Source organism: Lolium perenne, chromosome 7 (genome assembly GCF_019359855.2).
Source record: "Lolium perenne isolate Kyuss_39 chromosome 7, Kyuss_2.0, whole genome shotgun sequence".
Lineage (NCBI taxonomy): Eukaryota > Viridiplantae > Streptophyta > Magnoliopsida > Poales > Poaceae > Lolium > Lolium perenne.
The window spans coordinates 142,636,673-142,658,956 of record NC_067250.2 but is presented as its reverse complement, the minus strand read 5'-3'; the positions used below and the strand labels follow the sequence as shown (position 1 = coordinate 142,658,956).

The 22,284-nt window shown below is 46.5% G+C and overlaps 1 protein-coding gene and 1 long non-coding RNA gene across 2 annotated transcripts; one reads left to right on the top strand and one right to left on the bottom strand.

Moving 5' to 3' along the window:
• Positions 1-9,963: 9,963 nt before the first annotated feature.
• LOC139834137 (uncharacterized) lies at positions 9,964-11,770 on the bottom strand. Its single transcript, XR_011749529.1, has 2 exons — positions 11,554-11,770; positions 9,964-10,214 (listed from the first exon to the last, which is right to left on the bottom strand). It is a non-coding gene; the product is annotated as an uncharacterized lncRNA (long non-coding RNA).
• A 2,788-nt stretch (positions 11,771-14,558) lies between these two features.
• LOC127318598 (uncharacterized) lies at positions 14,559-20,313 on the top strand. Its single transcript, XM_051349081.1, has 3 exons — positions 14,559-15,083; positions 17,652-17,966; positions 19,948-20,313. The coding sequence occupies exons 1-2, from the start codon at positions 14,622-14,624 to the stop codon at positions 17,946-17,948; spliced, it is 759 nt and encodes a 252-aa protein (XP_051205041.1). The 5' UTR covers positions 14,559-14,621; the 3' UTR covers positions 17,949-17,966; positions 19,948-20,313.
• Positions 20,314-22,284: the final 1,971 nt, after the last annotated feature.

Here is a 22,284-nt window from a genome sequence, read left to right as displayed (position 1 = left end):
CATTTTCTCACCAGATCTGCGGCAATGGCTTGGTGAACTGCATTACCACAACATCCTATGCAAGATCTAGTAGGGAAAAGGCATCTAGAGATGTTCTACCATAGCTTAGCCTAGAGTATGCCCTATAGTTCATCTAGTGAGGTCTACCCACACATGGAGAGGGAAAGGGCACAAACCGGGGGGAGCCATGGTGGAGGAGAGGGAGGGGATGCCAATCCACGGAGCCGATCTGGCGGAGGTCGCCGGAGGAGGGAGATCCGGCCGGAGGGAGTGCAGCCGCCACAGGGAGAGAGAGAGAGCTCCAAACAGATCTTGGATGGGGGAAAAGTGGGGGGCAGGAACTGCCTCCCCGTTCCCGACCGGTTAAGAAGTGGAATCGTAAGGGCGGAAGTTCCGCTCGCTGGAGCCGGAACTTCCGGTCCCACAAAAACCACACCAATCCGATCAGGAACAGCGGGCAGGATCTGGCAGACAGAGTCCAGCCGGAAGTACCGGCCGAAACGACCGGAACTTCCGATGAAGCAGAAAAACTGTGCCAGAAACAGGATTTTGACAGGGAATTGGTGCACTCGGAGAGGGAAGAGGATATGGCTTAGATGAGATAGGCTTAGGTCAGATGAGCCAAACTGTAAGATGGTACATGATCACTCATTTTTGCAAATAATGCAAATGAAGGCCAAAAGTGAGTGATTTCCCATAAACAAGGAGATGTCAATAAAAACCAATGAAAATCCAAATTACTCCAACTCTTCACAAAGAAGAGTGTGGTGGCCTAGGCCACCATATATGAGTGTGATGGCATGGCACCGCGAAGATATATCTTGGGTCCAAACCACTACTCATCATTGAAGCTCACATATCAACATATGATTTAATGAGAATGATATTTTTAATGTTGGCATTATGGGGGGAGGGATAGCTCAATAATTTAAACCACACTCCCCCTATTTCCATGCCCACATCTAAACCAAATAAAGTTTTGAGACAAATGTGTGTTTGCAAGATGGTCAAGCTATACTCCTTGAATCAATGATATTTAGCTCATTCCTCAAATAAGAGAATCTTGCTTCATCAAGAGGCTTCGTGAATATATCGGCAAGTTGATCTTTGGTAGGAACATAGATAAGCTCAATATCACCACGGGCAACATGATCCCTAATGAAATGATTCCGGATCTCAATATGCTTCGTTCTTGAATGTTGCACCGGATTATAGGCAATCTTGATGGCACTTTCATTGTCACATAATCAATGTTAAGGAAATCGGTAATCGTTAACTGCTCGGTCGGCTTGGGAGCAGCGATTAATCGGAATTCGGACGATTAACTGATTTAATCGGTCAGCTATTAATCGGTGCAACATACACAAATTAGCACTTAAAAATAGTTTATATAAGAAAATAATAGTATATGAGCCTCTATATGCCTGGCCCTACTTGTCTAGAGCCTAAAATCTCAGAAAACATGTACACTTCTCCTACATGACCTAATCTTCAAGGTCACGAGCGCATCAGGATCCACTAGCCAAAGTTGTGTTCCTTCCTTCCACTTCTTCTCCTCTCACCTCTGAAGTTTATCTTCTCCAACCACCTACCTAGGGTACGACCCCTCTTACACCTCAACCACCTAACCTATTGAAGGCATCCTCGAGCTCCTACACCAGCTCCTGTATCTGAGGTCTGGGCAACTGCGAGCAACTGGTCTAGGAGGGCAAGTAACTAGTTGGCGACAGTGGAAATCGAGCTGCTGGAGGCTACAATCAAGCGGGAGCTTCGCAAAACCTACTTTATTGGGGAGGGGTAGCGCCTGTACTAGCAATATGCATTGAAAATTTTGTAACTTTTTTGACCAAGTGTAGTAATTAATCGGGAACATACCTAGTTATCGGACTTTCAGTATGATTAATCGATCTAAAGGATTAACACAAGCGATTAATGATAATCGACACGGTCAGACCCCTAGTAGCGATTAATCGGCCTAGTAATCGCTGAATCGGCATAGTTTTTGAACAGTGCACATAATAGAGGCACTTTGTCACAAATGACACCGTTCTCCTTTAAAGTTTGCCTCATCCATAACAATTGAGTGCATCCACTTGCGGCGGCAACATATTCGGCTTCGGCGGTGGAGAGAGATATACAATTTTGCTTCTTAGAAGACCAACACACCAAGGACCTACCAAGGAATTGGCAAGCCCCCGAAGTTGATTTCCTATCATCCTTGTCTCCCGCCCAATCCGCATCGGTGTATCCATTGAGAATAAAACTTGAGCCTTTGGGGTACCAAATACCATATCTTGGGGTATCAACCAAATACCGAAAGATTCTTTTGAGAGCCATCATGTGGCTCTCCTTAGGAGAAGCTTGCTACCTTGCACACACACCAACACTCAACACTATGTCCGGTCTAGATGCACAAAGGTAAAGCAAGGATCCAATCATGGAGCGATATACCTTTTGATCCACCTCTTTACCATTGGGATCAAGTGCAAGATGACATTTAGTAACCATAGGAGTGGCTACACCCTTCAACTCGGTCATCTTGAACCTCTTGAGCATGTCTTGGAGATATTTTTCTTGGTTGATGAAGGTTCCTTCCCTCAATTGCTTGATCTCAAAACCAAGGAAGAACTTCATCTCTCCCATCATAGACATCTCAAACCTATCGGTCATAAGCTTTGAGAATTCATCATTGAAAGCTTTGTTAGTAGAGCCAAAGATAATATCATCAACATATAATTGGCAAACGAAAAGCTCCCCATTGACCCTCTTAGTAAAAGGAGTGGGATCGATTAGCCCAACATCAAACCCACGGTCTACCAATAATTTTTTAAGGTGCTCGTACCAAGCTCTAGGAGCTTGTTTGAGACCATAAAGTGCTTTATCAAGCTTATGGACATGGTTAGGGAAGTTGAGATCCTCAAACCCCGAGGGTTGCTTAACATAAACCTCTTCATGCAAAGGACCATTAAGAAATGCACTTTTCACATCCATTTGTTGTAACTTAAAGTTATGATGCGATGCATAAGCAAGAAGGATACGGATGGACTCAAGGCGAGCCACAGGAGCATAGGTTTCTCCAAAGTCAATTCCCTCAACTTGACAGAACCCTTGAGCCACCAATCTTGCCTTGTTCCTCACAACATTTCCAAACTCATCTTGCTTGTTCTTGAAAATCCATTTAGTGCCTATAACATTGCGGCACCCCTTTGGCTTCTCTACTAAGGTCCATACTTTGTTGCGCTTGAAGTTGTTGAGTTCTTCGTGCATAGCTTCCAACCAATCCGAATCTTCAAGGGCTTCAAATACTTTCTTGGGTTCCACTAAGGAGATATAAGCATGATGATTGCTAAAGTTAGCCAATTGCCTTCTTGTGGAAACCTTTGCCCTTACATCACCAAGAACCTTGTCATGAGTGTGTCCACGAAGTTCAAGGTTCCTATCTCTTCTTGCTAGACGACGGGCCTCGATCTCCTCCTTGGTTCTTCTTGGCCTTGGAGGTATCACTTGATCAACTTGATCATTTGGGTCCCCGTCTTGACCTTCAACTTGAGCAACTTCAATTTCTTGAGAGTGATCAACCTCATGTGCTTGATCTTGAACATCATTTGGTGCGGAGCAAATATCAAATGGATACTCGTCGGAGCCATCATGAATTCTTGGTTGATCTTGTCCTTGATCTTGTCCTTGATCTTGTCCTTGATCTTGCACACAAGAGGGAGGGTCTTGTTCTTGTTCTTGGGTTGGTTCATCATTTGCTTCACTTGATGGGGTTTGTTGATGTTGAGAAGATGAGGGCTCCACCGTGGTAGAGCATAGTCCTTCCCGAGATGCCACACCGTGTCCCTCAATGGGGCGGAAAACTCCCACACCCATTCTTACTATGGCATCTTGAGGTATTTCATCACCTGCACATACATCAACTTACCCCACTTGGGAGCCATCATTTTCTTCGAACTTCACACTACAAGATTCGATGATGATCCCGGAGGATATATCAAAGATTCTATAAGTGCGAGATTCGGCACCGTAACCAACAAATATACCCTCCAAAGCTTTAGCAGCAAATTTAGATAAACGAACTCCTTTGATTTTGTAGAAACACTTACACCCGAACACCTTGAAGTATGAAATATTAGGCTTGTTCCCGGTGAGTATTTCATATGGAGTCTTGTTCAAGCCCTTGCGGAGATAGAGCTGGTTAGAGGAGTGACAAGCGGTGGAGATGGCTTCGGCCCAAAAGTTATAGCGGCATTTATACTCCGCCATCATAGATCTTGCCATATCCATAAGAGTCCGGTTCTTCCTCTCCGCAACACCATTTTGTTGAGGGGTGTAAGCAGCGGAATATTGATGTCGAATCCCCTCATCACTAAGAAAATCATTGAGTGTATAGTTCTTGAACTCGGAGCCGTTTTCACTTCTTATTGCCGTAATGAGGAGGTTGTGTTGGCGTTGCACCTCGGTAGCAAAGTCAATGAATATTTGTTGAGTTTCATCTTTCGTCTTGAGAAAGTAGACCCAAGTGTACATTGAGTAATCATCAACAATCACCAAGCAATGTTTCTTCGCACCAAGACTTGCATGAGCAACGGGACCAAAGAGATCCACATGAAGGAGCTCCAAGATCCTCTTGGAAGAGATGATGGTCTTGCTTGGATGCGGAGAGTCATGCATTTTGCCTTCAACACAAGCCCTACAAACACGATCTTTGGCAAAATACACATTTTCCATTAGTCCCACAATATGGTTCCCCTTGTGAAGACTTAGCAAAGTTCTCATGTTGACATGGGCTAGGCGGCGATGCCAAAACCAACCCACATCCGCCTTTCCGAATAGGCACATCGCACTTGTCGTGGTGGTCCCCGAAAAGTCCACCACATACAAGTTGTGTTCACGATACTCAACGAAAGCGACTTTTAGAGTCTTGCTCCACAAGAGGACCACAATATCATTATCAATAAAGACGGCGAAACCCATCTTGCCAAGGGCGGAAACGGAAAGCAAATTGTAACCAAGGGTTTTGACAAGCATGACATCCACAAGAGTAATGTTGTGTGCAACCACAACCTTGCCAAAACCCAATACCTCGGATGTGGAATTATCGCCAAAGGAGACGGTGATATTATTTATGTTGGGCCTCAACTCCTTGACGAGGTTCTTGCCGCCGGTCATATGACTTGTACATCCACTATCAAGTACCCATTTTGAACCTCCGGCGGCATAGTACTACATGAGATCAATTCTTGGATTTAGGTACCCATTTCTCAATGGGTTCTCTTTTGTTAGCAACAAGGGTCTTTGGAACCCAAATAGACCCAGCAACATAACCATCATATGGACCAACATATTTAGCATAAACATCACCATAATAATCTTAAAAAAGAACATAGTGAGGGTTATCAATTCCCGCACCATCATCATTAATGGTTTTGCCCTTTGGGGTTTCACCATTAGTGGTGGCTTTCTCATGTGCGGGCTTGGCCTTTTTCTTGTTAGCCTTTTTAGCCTTGGCATTATAACCAAGTCCCTCCTTCCCATTGTTTGACCTTTGCTTACTCAAAAGATCATCCAAGGAAAATTTACTTTGGGGAGAGGAGGCCTTAGCAAGTTCATCCTTCAACCTAGCATTTTCCTCAATAATATTTGCATGATCACATGGAGGAGTAGAGGTACTAGGTATGTCATATGAATCAAGCCTAATTTTAAGTTGCTCATAAGACTTGGAGAGGAGAGAGTATTCACTCTTCAAAGCTTTGTGAGCCTTGTCTAGTTCATCTAGATCCTTCACAAGTTTCTCATGATCAACACCAAATTTGGCCTTTTCCTTTATAAGCACTTTAGTATTAGCTCTAGCAAGATCTCTAGCTTTAGTGAGCTTGTTAAGTTTATCTTGAGGTTCTTCAAGATTTTCTAGCCTCTCTTCAAGAGATGCTATGGTTTCTTGACATTCCTCAAGAGCATTTTTAAGAGCATGTATTTCTAGAGAGTCTTCTCTTTCTATTTGGCACTTTTTCTCAAGAGTACCATTTAGTTGAGCTATGCGAACCATGAGATTTGAAACATGCTTCTTAGTGTTACCTTGTAGGTTAAGAATGAAATCATCAAACTCTAGCATTTCTTGTTTCACTTTTAGACTAGCAAGATCAACCCCTAGATCATTTGAAATGTTAGGCGTAGAGGGGTTAGGAGATGATACCTCGGAAGATTTAGCCATGAGTCAACTTTCTTCCTCCACATGAATGACCTCATTGGGAGATTCACTTGTTGATGAAGAGTTAGTGGAGAGGGAGGCAAGGTCAACCAATCCATTTGAGGTTGTATCTTCTTCATCATCAACATCATCATCTCCAGAGGTATACTCTTCTTGAGTTGATAGCACAATTGATGTGTCCAAGGTGGACCTTGCCATGAAGCAATGTGCATTCTTGAATTGAGGATTCTCATTGGGTGAATCAAAGAGAGAGGAAGAGGGAATGTTGGTAGTGACAATGGCGGCCACTTATCTTGAGCTTTCCTCTTCATCATCACTAGCACTTTCAATCTCATCAGAAGATATTCTTCCTTAGTCACTAGCACAATCCTTGAGGGCCTTTTGCCCTTCTTGTTCTTGTTATAGAATTTCTTGTTGGGGGGCTTTGAATACTTGCCCTTTGAGTCTTTGCTCTTGTCCTTGGGGATGAGCCTTCCACCATGAGTCTCCCTATTCTCATAGGGACATTCGGCAATGAAATGGCGCTTGTCATTGCAATTGTAGCAAGATCTTGTTCTTGGGCCCGAGCTTGTGGGACCTCTTGAGTTGTTTCTCTTGATGTTGTCTTCTTTGGCCTTGGATGGGTCAATCCAAAAGGTGTTTGCATGGAATGCCATGTGGTCATGGTAGTGGTGTTCCAAGTCTTCCGGATAGGACATGCTCCAAGATGCCCTATAAGATTCTTGAGGAATCACTTCTTCTACGGAGTTGACCACCAAGGCAAGGTTGGACCCTTTTGACATCCCAAGAGCACGATTGCGAGAATCATGAGAGTTTTGCTCAAGCACCTTGAGAGCTTGCATCTCGTGCACGGCTTGTTGAGAGGTGAGAGAGGGATAACATTCTCTACCGACAAGAGTCTTGACATCAATAGGTTCAAATGGCATCATGCAATCGATGTACTTTTCCTTGATCCAAGAGTCATCGATGTGAGTAGCACCAACATTCCAGAACGCATCGGCAACGGTGAGAAGTCTTCAATACATGACTTCATGATCTTCATCCGGTAGCCTCATGAATCCTTCGGCTTTATTCCGAAGAGCATTATACTTGTTCCTTCTTGTGCTCTCACTTCCAATGCAACTAGCAGCCAAACCATCCCAAGCATCCTTGGCGGTGGTGAAATGCCGAACACGAGACAACTCCTTTGTCCCCACACTAGTTTGAATCATGTGCAAGGCGGTGTTGTTGAGATGACTATCAACCACTTCTCTTCTAGTCAACTTGTCAGGGTTGTAAGGCTTGAAGCCTTCCACGATGATTCTCCAAAGTTCATTGGAGGCACTGCGAACATGAGAGCTAAACTCAAATTTCCAAGTATCGAAATCATTAACGGAAAACTTAGGTGGGTCGCCCCGAATGTTTATATGAGGATGGGGAACCGGTATATCGGGAGATAGAAAAGATGGAGCCACTCGATTGTAGCTCTCACCTCCACTAGTTCCCCTAGGAGATGCAATGGGGGATGTGATAGTGTTTAAGTTATCACCATTCGCGGGTTTGGTAGAGGAGGGTAATACCGAAACATTTCCCTCTTCTAACGCATCCGTGACATTAACCTCTTTGGTGGGACCCACGGGACGGGGCGGAGTCAAATGCTCGGAAATCATCTTTCTCATGCTTTCCATTTGAGCTTCCATGGATGACCTCAACGAATTGATATCATCCATGGTGACCATCTTAGCGTCCCCTTCCATAGGTCCTTTGTCCGGCATACTCTTAGGCGGTTAAGCCCGAAATAAGAGCCGAGGCTCTGATACCAATTGAAAGGATCGTATGCCGCATCTAGAGGGGGGGTGAATAGGTGCTACCCAATTTTTAGTTCTTTTTCAATTTAGGCTTGACACAAAGGTAAATTCTCTAGATATGCAACTAAGTGAATTCACCTATATGACAAGGTAAACAACTAAGCAAGATATAGCTACACAATATAAGAGATAGAATTGGATAGAGGTAACCGAGAGTGGAGCACGCGATGACACGGAGATGATTCCCGTAGTTCCCTTCCTTTGCAAGAACGTACATCTACGTTTGGAGGAGTGTGGTTGCTACGAAAGCCAAACCAACAACCACGAAGGCTTCACTCAGATCTCCTGTGAGCAACGCCACGAAGGCCTAGCCCACTTCCACAAAGGGATTTCCTCGAGGCAGAAACCGGGCCTTTACAAGGTTCTTGGGGCACATATCCACAACCGAATTGGAGGCTCCCAAATCTGTAACAATACAACAATCAACAACAACACATCAACAACAATCAACTAGGGATCCAAAAGAGGAACACTAGCAAGAGGGCCCTCAAACAAATGAGGGGGAAATGTAAATCACTTCGGTGAGGATGTAGATTGGTGTCTTCTCCTTCGAATCTCCAAAGATCAAGAGCTTTTGTTGGGGGAGGAAGGAGATCTTGCAAATCTTGTGTTCTTGAGGTGGCTCTAATGGTGATGAAGGCTTGGAAGATTTTTGTGCAATGATTGAGCAACTTGTCCCTTTGGAGAAGAGAGCTATTTATATGATTGGAGCTCTCAGATCTGACCATTGGGGCGAATTTCAGTAACACCGGAAGTTCCGGCCAGGAGGGCCAGAAGTTCCGGCTGGCACCTGAAGTACCGGCCAAGAGGGTCGGAACTTCCGCCAGGAAGGATCTTCGTCAGACATCCAGTTCAGAAGATATTGGGACGGAACTAGGGCGGAACTTCCGGCGGCCGGAAGTTCCGGCCAAGTTCCGGAATTGCGAGAAAACCATACTGGGCACTACTGAGTCACAAATCGATAATTCCGGAACTTGCCCGGAAGTTGGGCGGAAGTTCCGCTGACCGGAACTTCCGGCCATCTTCACCGGAACTTCCAGTCAGGGAACACAGACTTCAGATAGAACTGCGCTGAGAGGCCACTGCTGGAAGCACCAGGGCGGAAGTTCCGCCAGCTGGGGCCGGAACTTCCGCCAGAAACAAAAGACCTTCAGAAACTTCAGGACAGCCATACCATTTCACCGATCAAATATATCTCTTGAAAACTTGTACCTGTCTACATCAACACACATAAATATATACCTAGTGTTGACATCAAACACACAAAACCCAAAAGGGCGGGAAATGTTCTTTCAACAATCGACACCACTAACAAGGGATCACACCCCGAGATCCCACGTCCAGGTACGGGGAAGAGAGGTGGAACTATCGGATCTTCTGGCGACGTGTCGATCCCCTCGACACCACTAACAAGAGTTCTTGCTCCATGTGGTTCGGGTTGACACCACTAACAAGGGTTGTTGCTCCATTGATGATGATGTGTTTTCGTCGAGATCCTCCGAAGATCAGACCTATTAGGATAAGGCAAAGATCGTCCAACCCACGAGGAACCTAAGACTCAGAGAAGCAGATAAGAGAGGATGCAAAACTCGCAAAGGTAAGAGGAGAAAGAATTTAGGTAAGGAGAAAAATCAGAGCTAATCAGATCTATCCAACGATTTTTAGAAAATAGTTTAGACTATGTAAACTCAACGACCGTTGGCAAGGTTATCCTACAGGCTGGACTAGTGGGGTACCGTCAACCTGATGCTCTGATACCAACTTGTGACGCCCCAAAATCGGTACCATGAGGATCCCAGCGAATCCGCCGAAATCCGCACGATATCGATTTTAGGAGACGCACCACCAAGCGCCTCGTACACGTCGGAGCATGCACGCGATGCGGGTGGAATCAATCAAGAGCGGTAACATTACAACAGGATTACAATAGAGCCCACAAGATACAGATATATTACAACAACGACTCCAACGAGTCAAGATACAAATATACAATACAAAGATCCAAATCATACAGAAGATCGAATGCGTCAGAGTACGGACAAGATACAAATTGGACTAAGAGTCCTGAAGATAATCAGTGGCGTCCATAACCCTGCCCAGGCCAAGCCGGAAGGGTAACCTTGCTAGCGTCGTCTTCATCGAACATATCTTCATACCTGCTCGGTTATATCCCGTAGAAGCAGCAATAAGTACGGGTTCGTACTTAACAAGACTTCAAGCCGTATAAGTATTCGTCAACCAGTCGTCCTTTGTACTTGAGGCACGCAGGGGACTTAGAGGACGCAAGAGGAACATCATAGGCAATATGGTGGGGTTAAGCGGCAGCGCGCAAGCACTAAAAACCTATAGAGACACTCTACAACATTCGTCTACCAGAGAAGGTGAGAGAGCGCATAAACTAACAGTTCTATACTCTGCAAACATAACACAGCCGATGCGTTCCCCCCTCGCAAGGAAGTACTTACAAGGGCACTCACACGGTTGACAAGTTTTAACCAGTTATTATTTAAGTTGTTCTATCTTACTATGCAAGTTATTAGTATTGAAACAACAGGTGTAAGTTGTCTATGGTCGAGTCATACAGCTCCAAGTCGTCCATAACCGCGGACACGGCTTATCTATAAGATGTACACCCTGCAGGGGTTGCCCAAATGTACCCACACGCACGATCTATCCAACCTGGCGAGGGAAAGATATCACGACTCGCACTCTCCTTCACTACAACAATGTCCAGGAAGCCACCTAACTAAGTTGAACCCGAATCGAAGTCTGGCCGAATCTCCGAGACGGACCTAGTTGTTTGCGCCTATGGCTTCCGAGGGTCAGAACACACACTGGGGCGAATGACCCGCTTCAGCATCGATGAACGAACGTACCGCTTCCTATACGTGCATACCCGAAACAAGGGATACAAGGCACCCAGGGGCTTCCCAAAGTAAATAAGTAACAAGCTGGCATGCACGCAACAACAAATGGTAAAACATTACGAACTAGTTGTGGTCACTGAACAAAGCTGTAGATTCCGGCATTGGTCGAGGGGAGACCCATAGGCATACCCACGTGTGGTTAGAGCGCTCAGTCTCGGAACAGATAACAAGAACTCGGGTCCTAAGCTTTAAAGAAACACAAGTGAGCCGTCACAAAACGATCAGCTGACCCACCGATGCCTCCGCTTAACAATTATTAACAAGTAACCATGATACCCTCAACAGATATAACCATGTAGCATGTGTCATGATTCCCAACAGATAACCGATAAGATAGCATTAACGGTAACGAGATATAAAAGCACTAGCATGCACTACGACTCGCAAGGCAGACCCGATGACCAAACAATAGCTGTAGGTGGTTGGTGGAGGCAATATAGGCTGCTTGAGGTAACAACTGGAAGGGACACGTGACAAGAACGCAACTTAAGGATAGCATGAGGGAGAAAGCAAAAATAAAATAGGTGAGCGACTTCTGCAGGGGCAGAAGTATAGGGGAAATGCTTGCCTGTTAAAGCTTGTCGGGGGACATCCGGAGAACTTGGCGTATCTCACCGCACCACTTCGTGATCCTATCCGAGAAGAAGCAAATGCTGGAACACACATCGGATGCAAATATTACTACTACGGCAGAAGAATCGGCATGATCATGATATGATATGCATGGCATGGCAAACATGATGCGGCGATGCAACTTATCCAATTTAAGCGGGATCGAAACCCGGACAAACAAATTATTAGGTTCGATTTGCATTTCTACCGGCAAAGTTAAATGGTTGTTAGCATGGCATAACATGGCAGGGGTGAGCTACTTCAATATTAAACGGAGCGGGGAAATCCTAGTCGGTGTTCCGAAATACTCCGCATATATGTTAGGAGAACATGCACTACTATCAACGCGCGACATGATGCAAGATGCAAACAGATGAATGGATGGCATAATCATGTTCCTCATGTTTTTCTGATCAATTTTCATATAAAACACTTTTTATTTTGAGTTATAGTTTAGAAAATATGATTTATGCAACATTTGAACATATTCTGCAATTTTCTGAAAAACAGAGAAAACGTGGGACTTTTCTCACCCAAGGGAGATCCAGCCACAGAGACTGATGGGCGGGCCAGGGAGATGCTGACGCGGCGCTGACTGGGCGGGATCTGCTGGCGTGGCAGAGGACCGCGGGTTAGAATAGCAAAAGATACAGGGGCCTCGCTGCAAGAAGACCAGATCTGGATCTGCAAGGGTTTTCACACCTGCGAGGGGGCTAGCCCGAGCGGCTGACGGGTGGGATCCAGGGGTCGACGTGGCCACCACCGTGGCAAACCATGCGCGGCACGCACGGACGGCGTTCGGCGGAAAAATGATGTTGCGCGCGTCGTAGGCATGGCGGTCACCGCGCCCTGGCGAAGAAGAAAGCGGCGATGCGGGGCATCCCTGGAGGCGTGCGGGTGTGCGCCGGGTGGCCTCGCCGGCGCGGGTCAGGAGGAGGCGGCTCCGTTGACGGGGGTCGCCGGAGAGCTCGCCGGCGTCGACACCTGCGGCGAAACAACGACGGTCACCAAGGGGGCGATGTTCCAGAGAGGGAGGAAGAGCGGGAAGAGGCTCAGGAGAACGAGGACTTCACCGTGAACGCGTTGGCGTGCTCAGAAGCAGCAGGGAAAAGTCGAGGTCGCCGGAATTGAGCAAAAAGTCCGCCGGTGCTGGGGAAGAAACGAGGACGGCGTCGGCGATTTGAGGCGTCTCGGGGGCGATTGGTGGTACAAGGAGAACGAGTAGAGGGAGGCGGTGTTGGTGGTGGCCTTGGTTTGGCGCGGGGCGGCCGGAATCGACGGGGAGATGACGGGGAGACACGGTACTGTGGGGGGTTTCTCCCCTCGTTTTGCTTGCAGGAAGGGAAAGAAAGAGGAGGGATGGAGGAGACGTGTGCGAGGAGGAGGTGCAGCTGGAGATGCCGTGGTCCAGGGATAAAGGCAAGGCCAAGGGGAGGTTCATCTGGTGAGAAGGGGAGCTCACGCTCGCTGCGTGACGGGGAAGGCGACAAGGAAAAGAAAAGGAGGATGAGGTCGAAGCGTTACTAGCCAAGAAGAGGTGGACTTGGGCCAGGCCAGAGGAAAAATGGGAAGAGAGAGATGGGCCACCAGTGAAGAAGAAAAAGGCTGCAGCCTGAAGCAGGCCAGAAGAGGGAAGGAGGGGATGAGCCCAGGAAGGATAGCTGTTAGGGGTTTTCTGCTTTTCCTTTTAATTAACCATTTGAAATTAGATTCAATTCTGTTTTAAATATTGAGGAATGAGAGTGAGATTCAAAAACTAGTTTACAAAATATTTAATTTATTTGTAACCAAACCAAAACACATTATATTCAAGAACTTCTTTGTTGGAAAAATATTAATTATAAAATAGGTAATATGAGGGAGAGGGAGATTAGGGTTTTATTTAAACTAAAAGATAAGGGAGGGTTTATAAAAATAGTTTTATTTAATAAAAACACAGATGACATGATGCATGATGTCATGATGATGCATAAAAGAGAAAATAACAAACAAATCTAATAAGGGGGTTTTTCCTGGGTCGCTACAGTAGGCATCTATATATGGTGCATAGATCCATCTCATAGTCTTATTCTCCTCCGCAATAAGCTCCGCCATGGTACGCTTCTCGTCGGCACTATCTCTTCTCTCCTCCACGAGGGCCTTGCGCTTCTCATCTTCCCGTACGTAGTAGTTCCAACTTGACCGGCTTATCGGAGGCCAGAGCGCCCACAACGGGATCGCGGACGAACGCCTTGGGCGGAGGCACCATCGGAGGACGGAACGCTGACTGTGACCTCAGTAAGTGCTTCCAAAGATGCCTTCTACGGCTGCTTCCTCACGGGCACCTTATTAACCGATGCCTTCTTCGCGCCCACCTTCGGTCGCAGCTGGGGCACACCTCCCTCCGAGGTCACCGTGGTAGCGAAAGCTGTAGCGGGAGCGGCAATGCTGACGGAAGCGGTTACCCTGCAGTTTGCGTTTGATGGCCCCGCTGATGGAGGCAGCCATGGGGACAATCGTGAGCTGGGCGGTGGCGGCGGTGGTAGCGGATCCAGATGCTGGAGCTGCAGGGTGGGGTCGGTTGGACCGACTCGACTTATCAGCTACCACTGAAGAGTTGGTAACGGCCATGGCGGCGCTAGGAAGGCACGGCAAGGCCGGAGCAAGCGAGGCCAATGACATGTGCGGCGGGGAGACGTGAATGAAGAGGGGCGAAATGTCCTTCGCGCCAACGGATGAGGATCGCATTCTGTTTGGCCCCAAAATCCGCTCTTCTCCGGGTTTTTATGCGGAATTTGTCAAATGTGCGGGGTTTGCTGGAGATGCTCTTGGTACACGCACTTTATCTGCCACTGTGTACAATTATCGGGTGCACCTAACAGAACCTCTTCCCCTCTACGGTTTCGGGCTCGCCTCGGCGTCTTTCCGACCACCCGACCTTTATGCCCTTCCGGTTCCAAGCTTGTCCCATTCGCCTCCACTTCCACACCAACCACTCCGCTCCACCACCACTCTCCGCCACTTCGCCAGCTTAGCTAGGGTTCCATGCCGACCGCCGCGGCGACCACGGCGAGACGCCCGCTGCAGAAGGCGGCGTCCGTCCTGCGCTGGCTCCACCTCCTTGGCGCGGACATCGTGGCCTACGCCTTACTGGCCGCGCGCTGGGCCTGGGCCTGGGCGGTCGGCGTCGGCACAGCGACCCCCTCGCCGCGCCGCCTGAAGCAGGAGGCCGTGGCCGCCCTGCGCTGCCTCTACTTCCTGATGACGGACATCGTCGTCTACGGCTCCCTGGCCGCGCTCTGGGCCGCTGCCGTCGGCGGCGTCCTCCCCGAGATCCTCGGGCGCTGGGTGTGCGGCGGCGAGGACTCTGCCGTGACTGCTGCTGCCGAGGCCGTCCTCAAGGCGTCGAAGTTCGTCCTAGTGCGTTTCTTTCCGGGGTTCATCATGCAGTTCGCGATACGCTTTATGGAATTCGCCCAGTTCGAAGCCAAGGAGAGGAGAGACAAGGTACAGTCGTACATACACCAACTGCCCCTCAATTTTCTCTCTAAATTAGGTAGATTTACAAGTTCTGCTGCGCAATTCCAGCTTCCAGAACATTGATTTAAGACCTTGTTTGATGAATGTTTGAAACGACGACGTAATCTAGTCATTCAGTACTATAGTCCCTTAACTGAACTTAGCATGATAAAATATTTAATCGTGTAAGTACTAGAATCTGGATCTTCCCGGCAGCTGGTTCTTCATGGTCGTTAGCTTCCCCCCAATTAATGCCTGCTCCATATATGTTTCCTTGATACCAACCTGTCCTTACCAAAACGGAATTGCTTCACACACGACGAATTACGTCCGATCTCTGTACGACAGCTCCACAGCGAAAGCGCAGCACTAATTAATTCCTGCGGCCCTTGTCCAGTCCAACGAGCGCCCATCTCTGAATTTCACATGCAACCAATATACTATCTCCGTTTTAAATAATAAGACGCATGCATATTTTAAGAAAAAAATTGACCATAAAATTAAGCAACAAAATTTTGATTATATCATATGCAATTAGCATCATTAGACTCGTTAATTTTATACAAACAATCTTTACATATTTGAAGTAATTTTAGATCAAACAAAAAGCACGAAAAACGAGTACGCCTTATCTTTTGAAACTGAGGGAATAGCTCACACTCAAAATATGGGTCTGCACCTCAGCCCAGCGGCCCGACGTATAGCGATCGGGCTATTCGTCGAGACGCAAACGCGGTCCAAATTTGCGCCTTACATGTGTATGGGCGGACGCTACGCGGTCGTGCCGCGTGACCGCTCGCTTCTCGCACGGGCCTTCCTGGCAGTGAGCTAGCTCGAGGCTTGTTTCGAACACATCGTTTCGGCGGTCTTCGCTTCCGGCCTTCTGCATCGCCATCAATGGCGTCGTATCATGCGCACGCCTGACCTTTAAAAGGTGATCGACATCGTCTCTGCCATCGCCCACACCACCGCCACCTAGACTCCCACATCCACCACCGCACGCTGACGCATCACCATGGGGAGAAGAAGGACGACTTCGAGGCATCCGACAGCGGTGTGAAGAATGAGGCGCGGCAGAACAGGGTGACGCTCGACATCGACATGAATCGGCTAATGCACGACAATTGGATTCCCTGCGGCAACTGTCTGGACGTGCACCTGCCGGCGAGGATATTGAGAGGCTCGACATCCTCCTGTCGGAGGTGCCGCAGCCGCCTCAGCCATTGCCCCGGTACGCCACCAACATAATGCCGCCAGGCCTCACGGAGGATGAGGAGTAGACTAGGGTAGCGGCCCTACATGAACCTTTTAGTTTATTTATTTTCCTTTATTCCCTATGCAGATTATTTTTTCTCAATGGAAAATTATTAGAAAAAAATTACACCGGGCAGCTAGTGGTATCCTCAGAGGCAAACCGACGTGCGGTTAAATTTAACCATTTATCGCTAGTTTGTTGGAATCTCAAGTACAAATCAACTGCTCAACCAGACGGGCTCCTCTCTCGTCCGCCGGTGCTCTGAGCTGGGATGTCGGGCCGGGCGGCAGCCCTGGAAGGTGGGAGTCATGTTGGTTGGCGGGCGAGCCAATGACTCTGGTGCTGGCTGGTGACCACGGCCGTGAGGGCGGCGTGGTGGTCGGCGAGTTGATTGTTGTGGGGTAGAGGGTGGTGACCCTGCCAAAGGGAAACCTTTGCCCCTTGGGGCCACGGTGGCGGCGTCCGCGGACGGCGTTCCCTTGCTGAAGGCGTCGTGAGGCAAATCTCCGTCCTTCTACTTCCTCCGGGTGAAAACCCAAGATCCTCGGATCGGGCGGTGGCGGCACTCTGGTGTCGTGCTCTTCTTGAAGACATCGTCTTGGAGCCCACATCGCAAGGCTCACCGATGGTTGTGACGGAGGTGATTCTTCGGCGATCTTCGGCAAGTCTTGCTCTGTGCCCTTCCCTTGTCGAGCTTCCTTGGCGCTGTTGTTCGGTTTGTGAGCAACGTGGGTCGGTCCCCGGTGGTGGTCGGCTTTCGGTGGCGTTTCTGCGATGGAGGAGTGTTGTTGAGGCGCGCGTGAAAAATGGCTCACTCTCGAGTGAGCTCCGGCCTGACATTGTAGACTCCAGCTCTACTTCGAGTCCTCGTAGGTGCTTTGGTTGAGCATGTTGGTCGCGCTTCCGGTTGTAGCTTCTTCGGTAGTTTGTGTGGGCGCGTGGTGTCGTTCTGTAAGCTGGGTTCTGCTCTTTGTACCGTTCTGGTCCTTGGTGACTTTGTTAATTTAAAGTTGCACTTGTGCCTTTTATCTAAAAAAACATAGCAAGTAGAACAGTCCGCCCAAGCAGCGAAAGAGGATACTCCAAAAAAAAGCAAGAAAAGAGTATAAGACGAACTAAAAAGAATAATATTTGTCAGGCGGGGCCTACCAAAGTCTCAGCCCAGCCCAGCTCAAATCCAAACTGCGTTTGCCTCGAGTTACCTCGCTCGAGAAGAACAGCCACCTCGGATCGTACGAGTATCGGACAGAATTTGTCGTGTGTATAGCAGGACTCTTACCAAAATGTCATGCCTGTTATAGCTGGCAACAAGCTCCTCTGCCATCACGGCGCCGTCAGCCCAGAGACAGCGTCCTGAACGGAAAGGAGTGCAGCGCCTGCTCCCTCTGCTTGGTATGAGCACCACCTTACTCCAGCTTGGGATTCTGGGCATGAGGATGAAGAATCGTCACCAACAAGGATCCGTTTCATGGAAGATTGGTTATGTACTCTCTGATGTTGCAGCCTTGGGGTCCGTTGCTCTAACGGTCTTTGTTCTTGTGCCAAATATGCTGATCATAGCAGCACGGTTCCCAGGGCGAAGGCTAGGGCTGCCGTGATGCAGCGAGTTGTTCAAGGTACCTACTCCTCACTGTAGTCATCTTTACCAGTGATATATCTTTGGTCTCCATGATTGAAGTGCATCACTTGCTGTTAATTGGTCCATGTGATCCCTGCCAGAAATAGTTCCATTCCATGTGATGCTTGTTCTTCACAATTTGTTGATGTGCCACATGTCTCTTGTTTGGTTTGTAGAGTATTTATGTAGTTGCATCCAGTGATATATTTTTGTCTCCATCATTGAAGTACATCCCATGCTGTTAAGGTGTTCCTTGCGATCCTTGGCGGAAGAAGTTCCATGTGATGATTGTTCTTCACAATTGTTGATGTGCCTCATGTGTCTTGTTTGGTTTGTCGAGTGTTTCTGTACTTTCATCGGTGGATTATATTTGGTATATTTTTTATATAGTGGTGAAGTTGCAGAAAAAAAGTGATGGAATGAGTTACATAATTATGGTACTGTTATCTATGTGGGTGAATGTTCCATTAAACTGGTAATTCTGGGCAGAACTTGTTAGTTTCTCACTTTTTGGTGGTTAATCATTAAACATGCATTTATGGGTTGGGAAATTTCTAGTTGGTGTAGTCGTTGTAGTGCAGGCGATATGACCTCCTAAGTAGCATTCATCACTTTTTGCAGTTTCACTCACAGTTTGTTGATGTGCCAGATGTCTCTTGTTTGGTTTGTAGAGTATTTATGTAGTTGCATTCAGTGATATATTTTTGTCTCTATGATTGAAGTGCCTGCTGTTTAAGGTGCTTCTTGCGATCCTCCGCAGAAGATGCGATGATTATTTTTCACAATTGTTGATGTGCCTCATGTGTCTTGTTTGGTTTGTCGAGTATTTCTATATACTTGCATCGGTGGATTATATTTGGGATATTTTTTATATAGTGGTGAAGTTGCAGAAAAATGGTGATGGGATGAGCTACGTAATCATGATACTGTTATCACATTGGGTTGTATTACATGTTGTCTATATGGGTGAATGTTCCATTAAACTGGTAATTCTGTGCAGAACTTGTCAGTTTCTCACTTTTTGGTGGTTAATCATTGAACATGCATTTATGGGTTGGGAAATTACTAGTAGGTGTAGTCGTTGTAGTGCAGGCGATATGACCTCCTAAGTCGCATGCTCTTTTTGCAGTTTCACTCACGGTTTGTTGATGTGCCAGATGTCTCTTGTTTGGTTTGTAGAGTATTTATGTAGTTGCATTCAGGTATATATTTTCCTCTCCATGATTGAAGTGCATCACTGCTTTTGTGTCGAGTGTCCCTTGCGATCCTCGGCAGAAGAAGTTCCATGTGATGATTGTTCTTCACATTTGTTGCTGTGCCTCATGTGTCTTGTTTGGTTTGTGAGTATTTCTGTACATGCATCGGTGGATTACATTTGGGATAATTATTATATAGTGGTGAAGTTGCCAAAAAAAAGGTGATGGAGTGAGCTACGTAATTAAGATACTGTTATCACATTGGTTCGTATTACATGCTGCCTATATGGGTCAATATTCCACTAAACTAGTAATTATGTGCATAACTTATTAGTGCTCACTTTTTGGTGGCTAATCATTAAATATGCATTTATGGTTTGAGAAATTGCTACTCCTATGTACTGTTGTTTTACACCCCCATTTCGAAAAATTACTTTTGTTTTAGAGTGGCGTGCATACTTATCTGCATGGGCAACCCAGTTATTTCAAAGTTGATGGTCTTTGTTAGTAATCCATAGATAGTTAGAAGACCTCAGTTGGCTTCAAATTAGCATTTCATTTATCTGTTTGTTGTCAGCATGCATGCTTTCCCAGGATTAAATCTTATTTTGCTGCATTGCATTTCAGAAACAAATAGTATAACGTTTCATTACTTTTTGAAAACCAACGGTGATGGTGCCCATATGGGTATGGCTCAGATGTACAAATGGATGTCTTCTTTGATCAAAAATATTTTCCTTTGCCAATTACTGTATGAATAAGCATGGCCTTCTTCTTTGACAGGTTCAATGCCCGCCACCGACAAATGTTTTTTGACAAGCGCTATGGATGTCTTTTGGAGTTATCACGATCCTAGAACCCAGATGATATTGGTTTCTCAATCTGCGTTGTTACTGCATGCCCGTCCTTTGCTGAGACCTGAACCTCAATTGGCAGTTTCCGTGACTACTCACCTTGGAGTCTAGCCTACGAACCTCTAGATTTCGTATTCATGTCCTGGAGATTTGAACCTACTTTTAGCGTGATAAACATGTACGCACATACTCTTATGGCGCGGTTGAGATTTAGGTTTATCTTGGTTACAGTGCATTATCGTGTGGATGTATGACTTGGGATTTTGAAACAGCTACTTCAGTGCTGTGTGTGGGTCAGTGTTGCAAGTTTGTTAGCTGTTTGGTTTATAGTTCTGATGGCTGGGGCGCTTTGCCTTCGCGATGATTCATCCATGTTTGTGCATGGCTTGTGTTGGGTTGTTGCAGCTAAAGGTGAGCAGAATGAGCTAGCTTATCGTGAGGGCAACGCCCTAGCTGCACGCCTGCACGGCTACACCTTCGCCAGCCATGGCATCCGTCTGCCTGCCTCACCGGATGGATTCATTCAGCAGGCAGATGGTAACTCTTGACTTCTTCCATGCCACGTGGCAAATTGCCATTCGTCTGCATGCTAAATATCAGTTGACTTATTTTCAGCAATGGCGTCCTGAAAACTAAACTATGGAGTATATGAATTGGACACAAGGTAGACAATATCGCATTGTGGTATTATCATGTCCATAGAATACTAACCATATTTGGCATATTTGTCTGAAAACAAACTTAAACATAGAGGTGTGGGTGCATATTTGGCTGCCCCTGCGTTATTTTTTTGTTTATAAAACATTAGATTTACAAAGGGTGAATGTTTAAGGAACAAATTACAAGGTATCAAGCCATTGTTGCATTCCCTCTTTAAGGCTTGGCTTAGCTTTATGCATAGCTAGATTGCTGTTTTTTTGAAGTTCCTAAGACACTCTCCAGTGGAATTGAATATTATCAAAGAGAAATCTATTCCTCTGAATCCATAGACTCCAACATCTTGAAGGGAATGATGCATTACTTTCTTTTCCCCCTTCTTCCATCATATCCAAAAATGGAAGATCAATATTCCATTCCATATTATTAGTCCACCAGAATATTTGACTAAAGTCACACCGGAAGAACAAATGTGTGACTGTCTCAAGAATGCCATCATCACAAAGCACACAAGTTGAATCCTCCACAAATACGTTTCTTGTGTTTAGCCTCTATCCTTCAGGAGCCAGAAAAAAAATTGTGTTTCATCGTAACACAGGACTTCCCGACCCATAGAAAAGGGTTGGGCGCTGGATCGTAATTAGGGAGAGCTGAATATATTTTTTGCTCGAATACACTAACATGCTTTTTTTAGTTGAGGATGAATCGCATGTACCACCCTATTTTTGCAGCTTTGGAAAGTGACTCACGGAACAGTTAGTGTGGCAAACCAGTATCGCCAGGAGTGTACCCTAGGTAAGCCAGAAGCTAGAGCAAAAAATACCAAGGCGCTAGGCTATAGAAAATTGTGCATATTAGAAAAAAACACGTGTTCTTAGGTTTGCAAAAAATGGTGAAAATTGGCTATTTTCGAAAGAAAATTTTCCTACCCGGTATCAACTGCACCATGTATGTTCGGTCTTCTTGAAGGGTTGGAGAAGGGAAAATCGCCATTGTGGACCATGTAACGTGACCATTGCCCTCTACCTTTATCGTTGTTTCGGGGTCAGCCTCTACCTCCCTGCCCAACTTATGACTTATACTACCGGTGCAACATCCATGATCCACCATCCATTCTTTTACTATCGGTTTGTGGGATGCCGCACACAAGTACTCGTGCAACCGCGACTCTATCTCGCATCCGGATTTGCCTCCCAGCCAAACCTAATTCCCTTCAGATAAGGGACCAAGAGAAACCCCTTTCGTATACCAGTGACCTCAAACCCCTCAACCCTAGGAGTGTTAACGACATATTTGGTGACCTCTTTCTTAATTTGGTATCGTTATCAGCAAGCTCCGATCTACGTGCACTCAGACCACAAGGAAGAATACACCCAGGTGGTGTGGCTGGTGCAAATTAAATGGTGGGTCCAATTAAGTTTTGTATCTTTGCTCTATGTTGAAAGTGTGCACCAATTATCACTCTCTGGTATATATTTTTAGAACATGTACAATGGGGTGACATCAGCCTTCTATTACGCTTGCCACATATGAATTGTTGCTTAGTTGGAGGAGAGAGAAGAAAGTAAGAAAAGATTGTCTTCCCTTGGCAAAGGGATGATCTCTTATG

What these genes read in the sequence shown, in the direction of transcription:
- LOC127318598 (XM_051349081.1), top strand. Translation starts at nt 14,622, where the DNA reads ATGCCGACCGCCGCGGCGACCACGGCGAGACGCCCGCTGCAGAAGGCG. An exon ending in CCAAGGAGAGGAGAGACAAG is followed by an intron (nt 15,084 to 17,651) that starts GTACAGTCGTAC and finishes TGCCTGTTATAG; the next exon opens with CTGGCAACAAGCTCCTCTGC.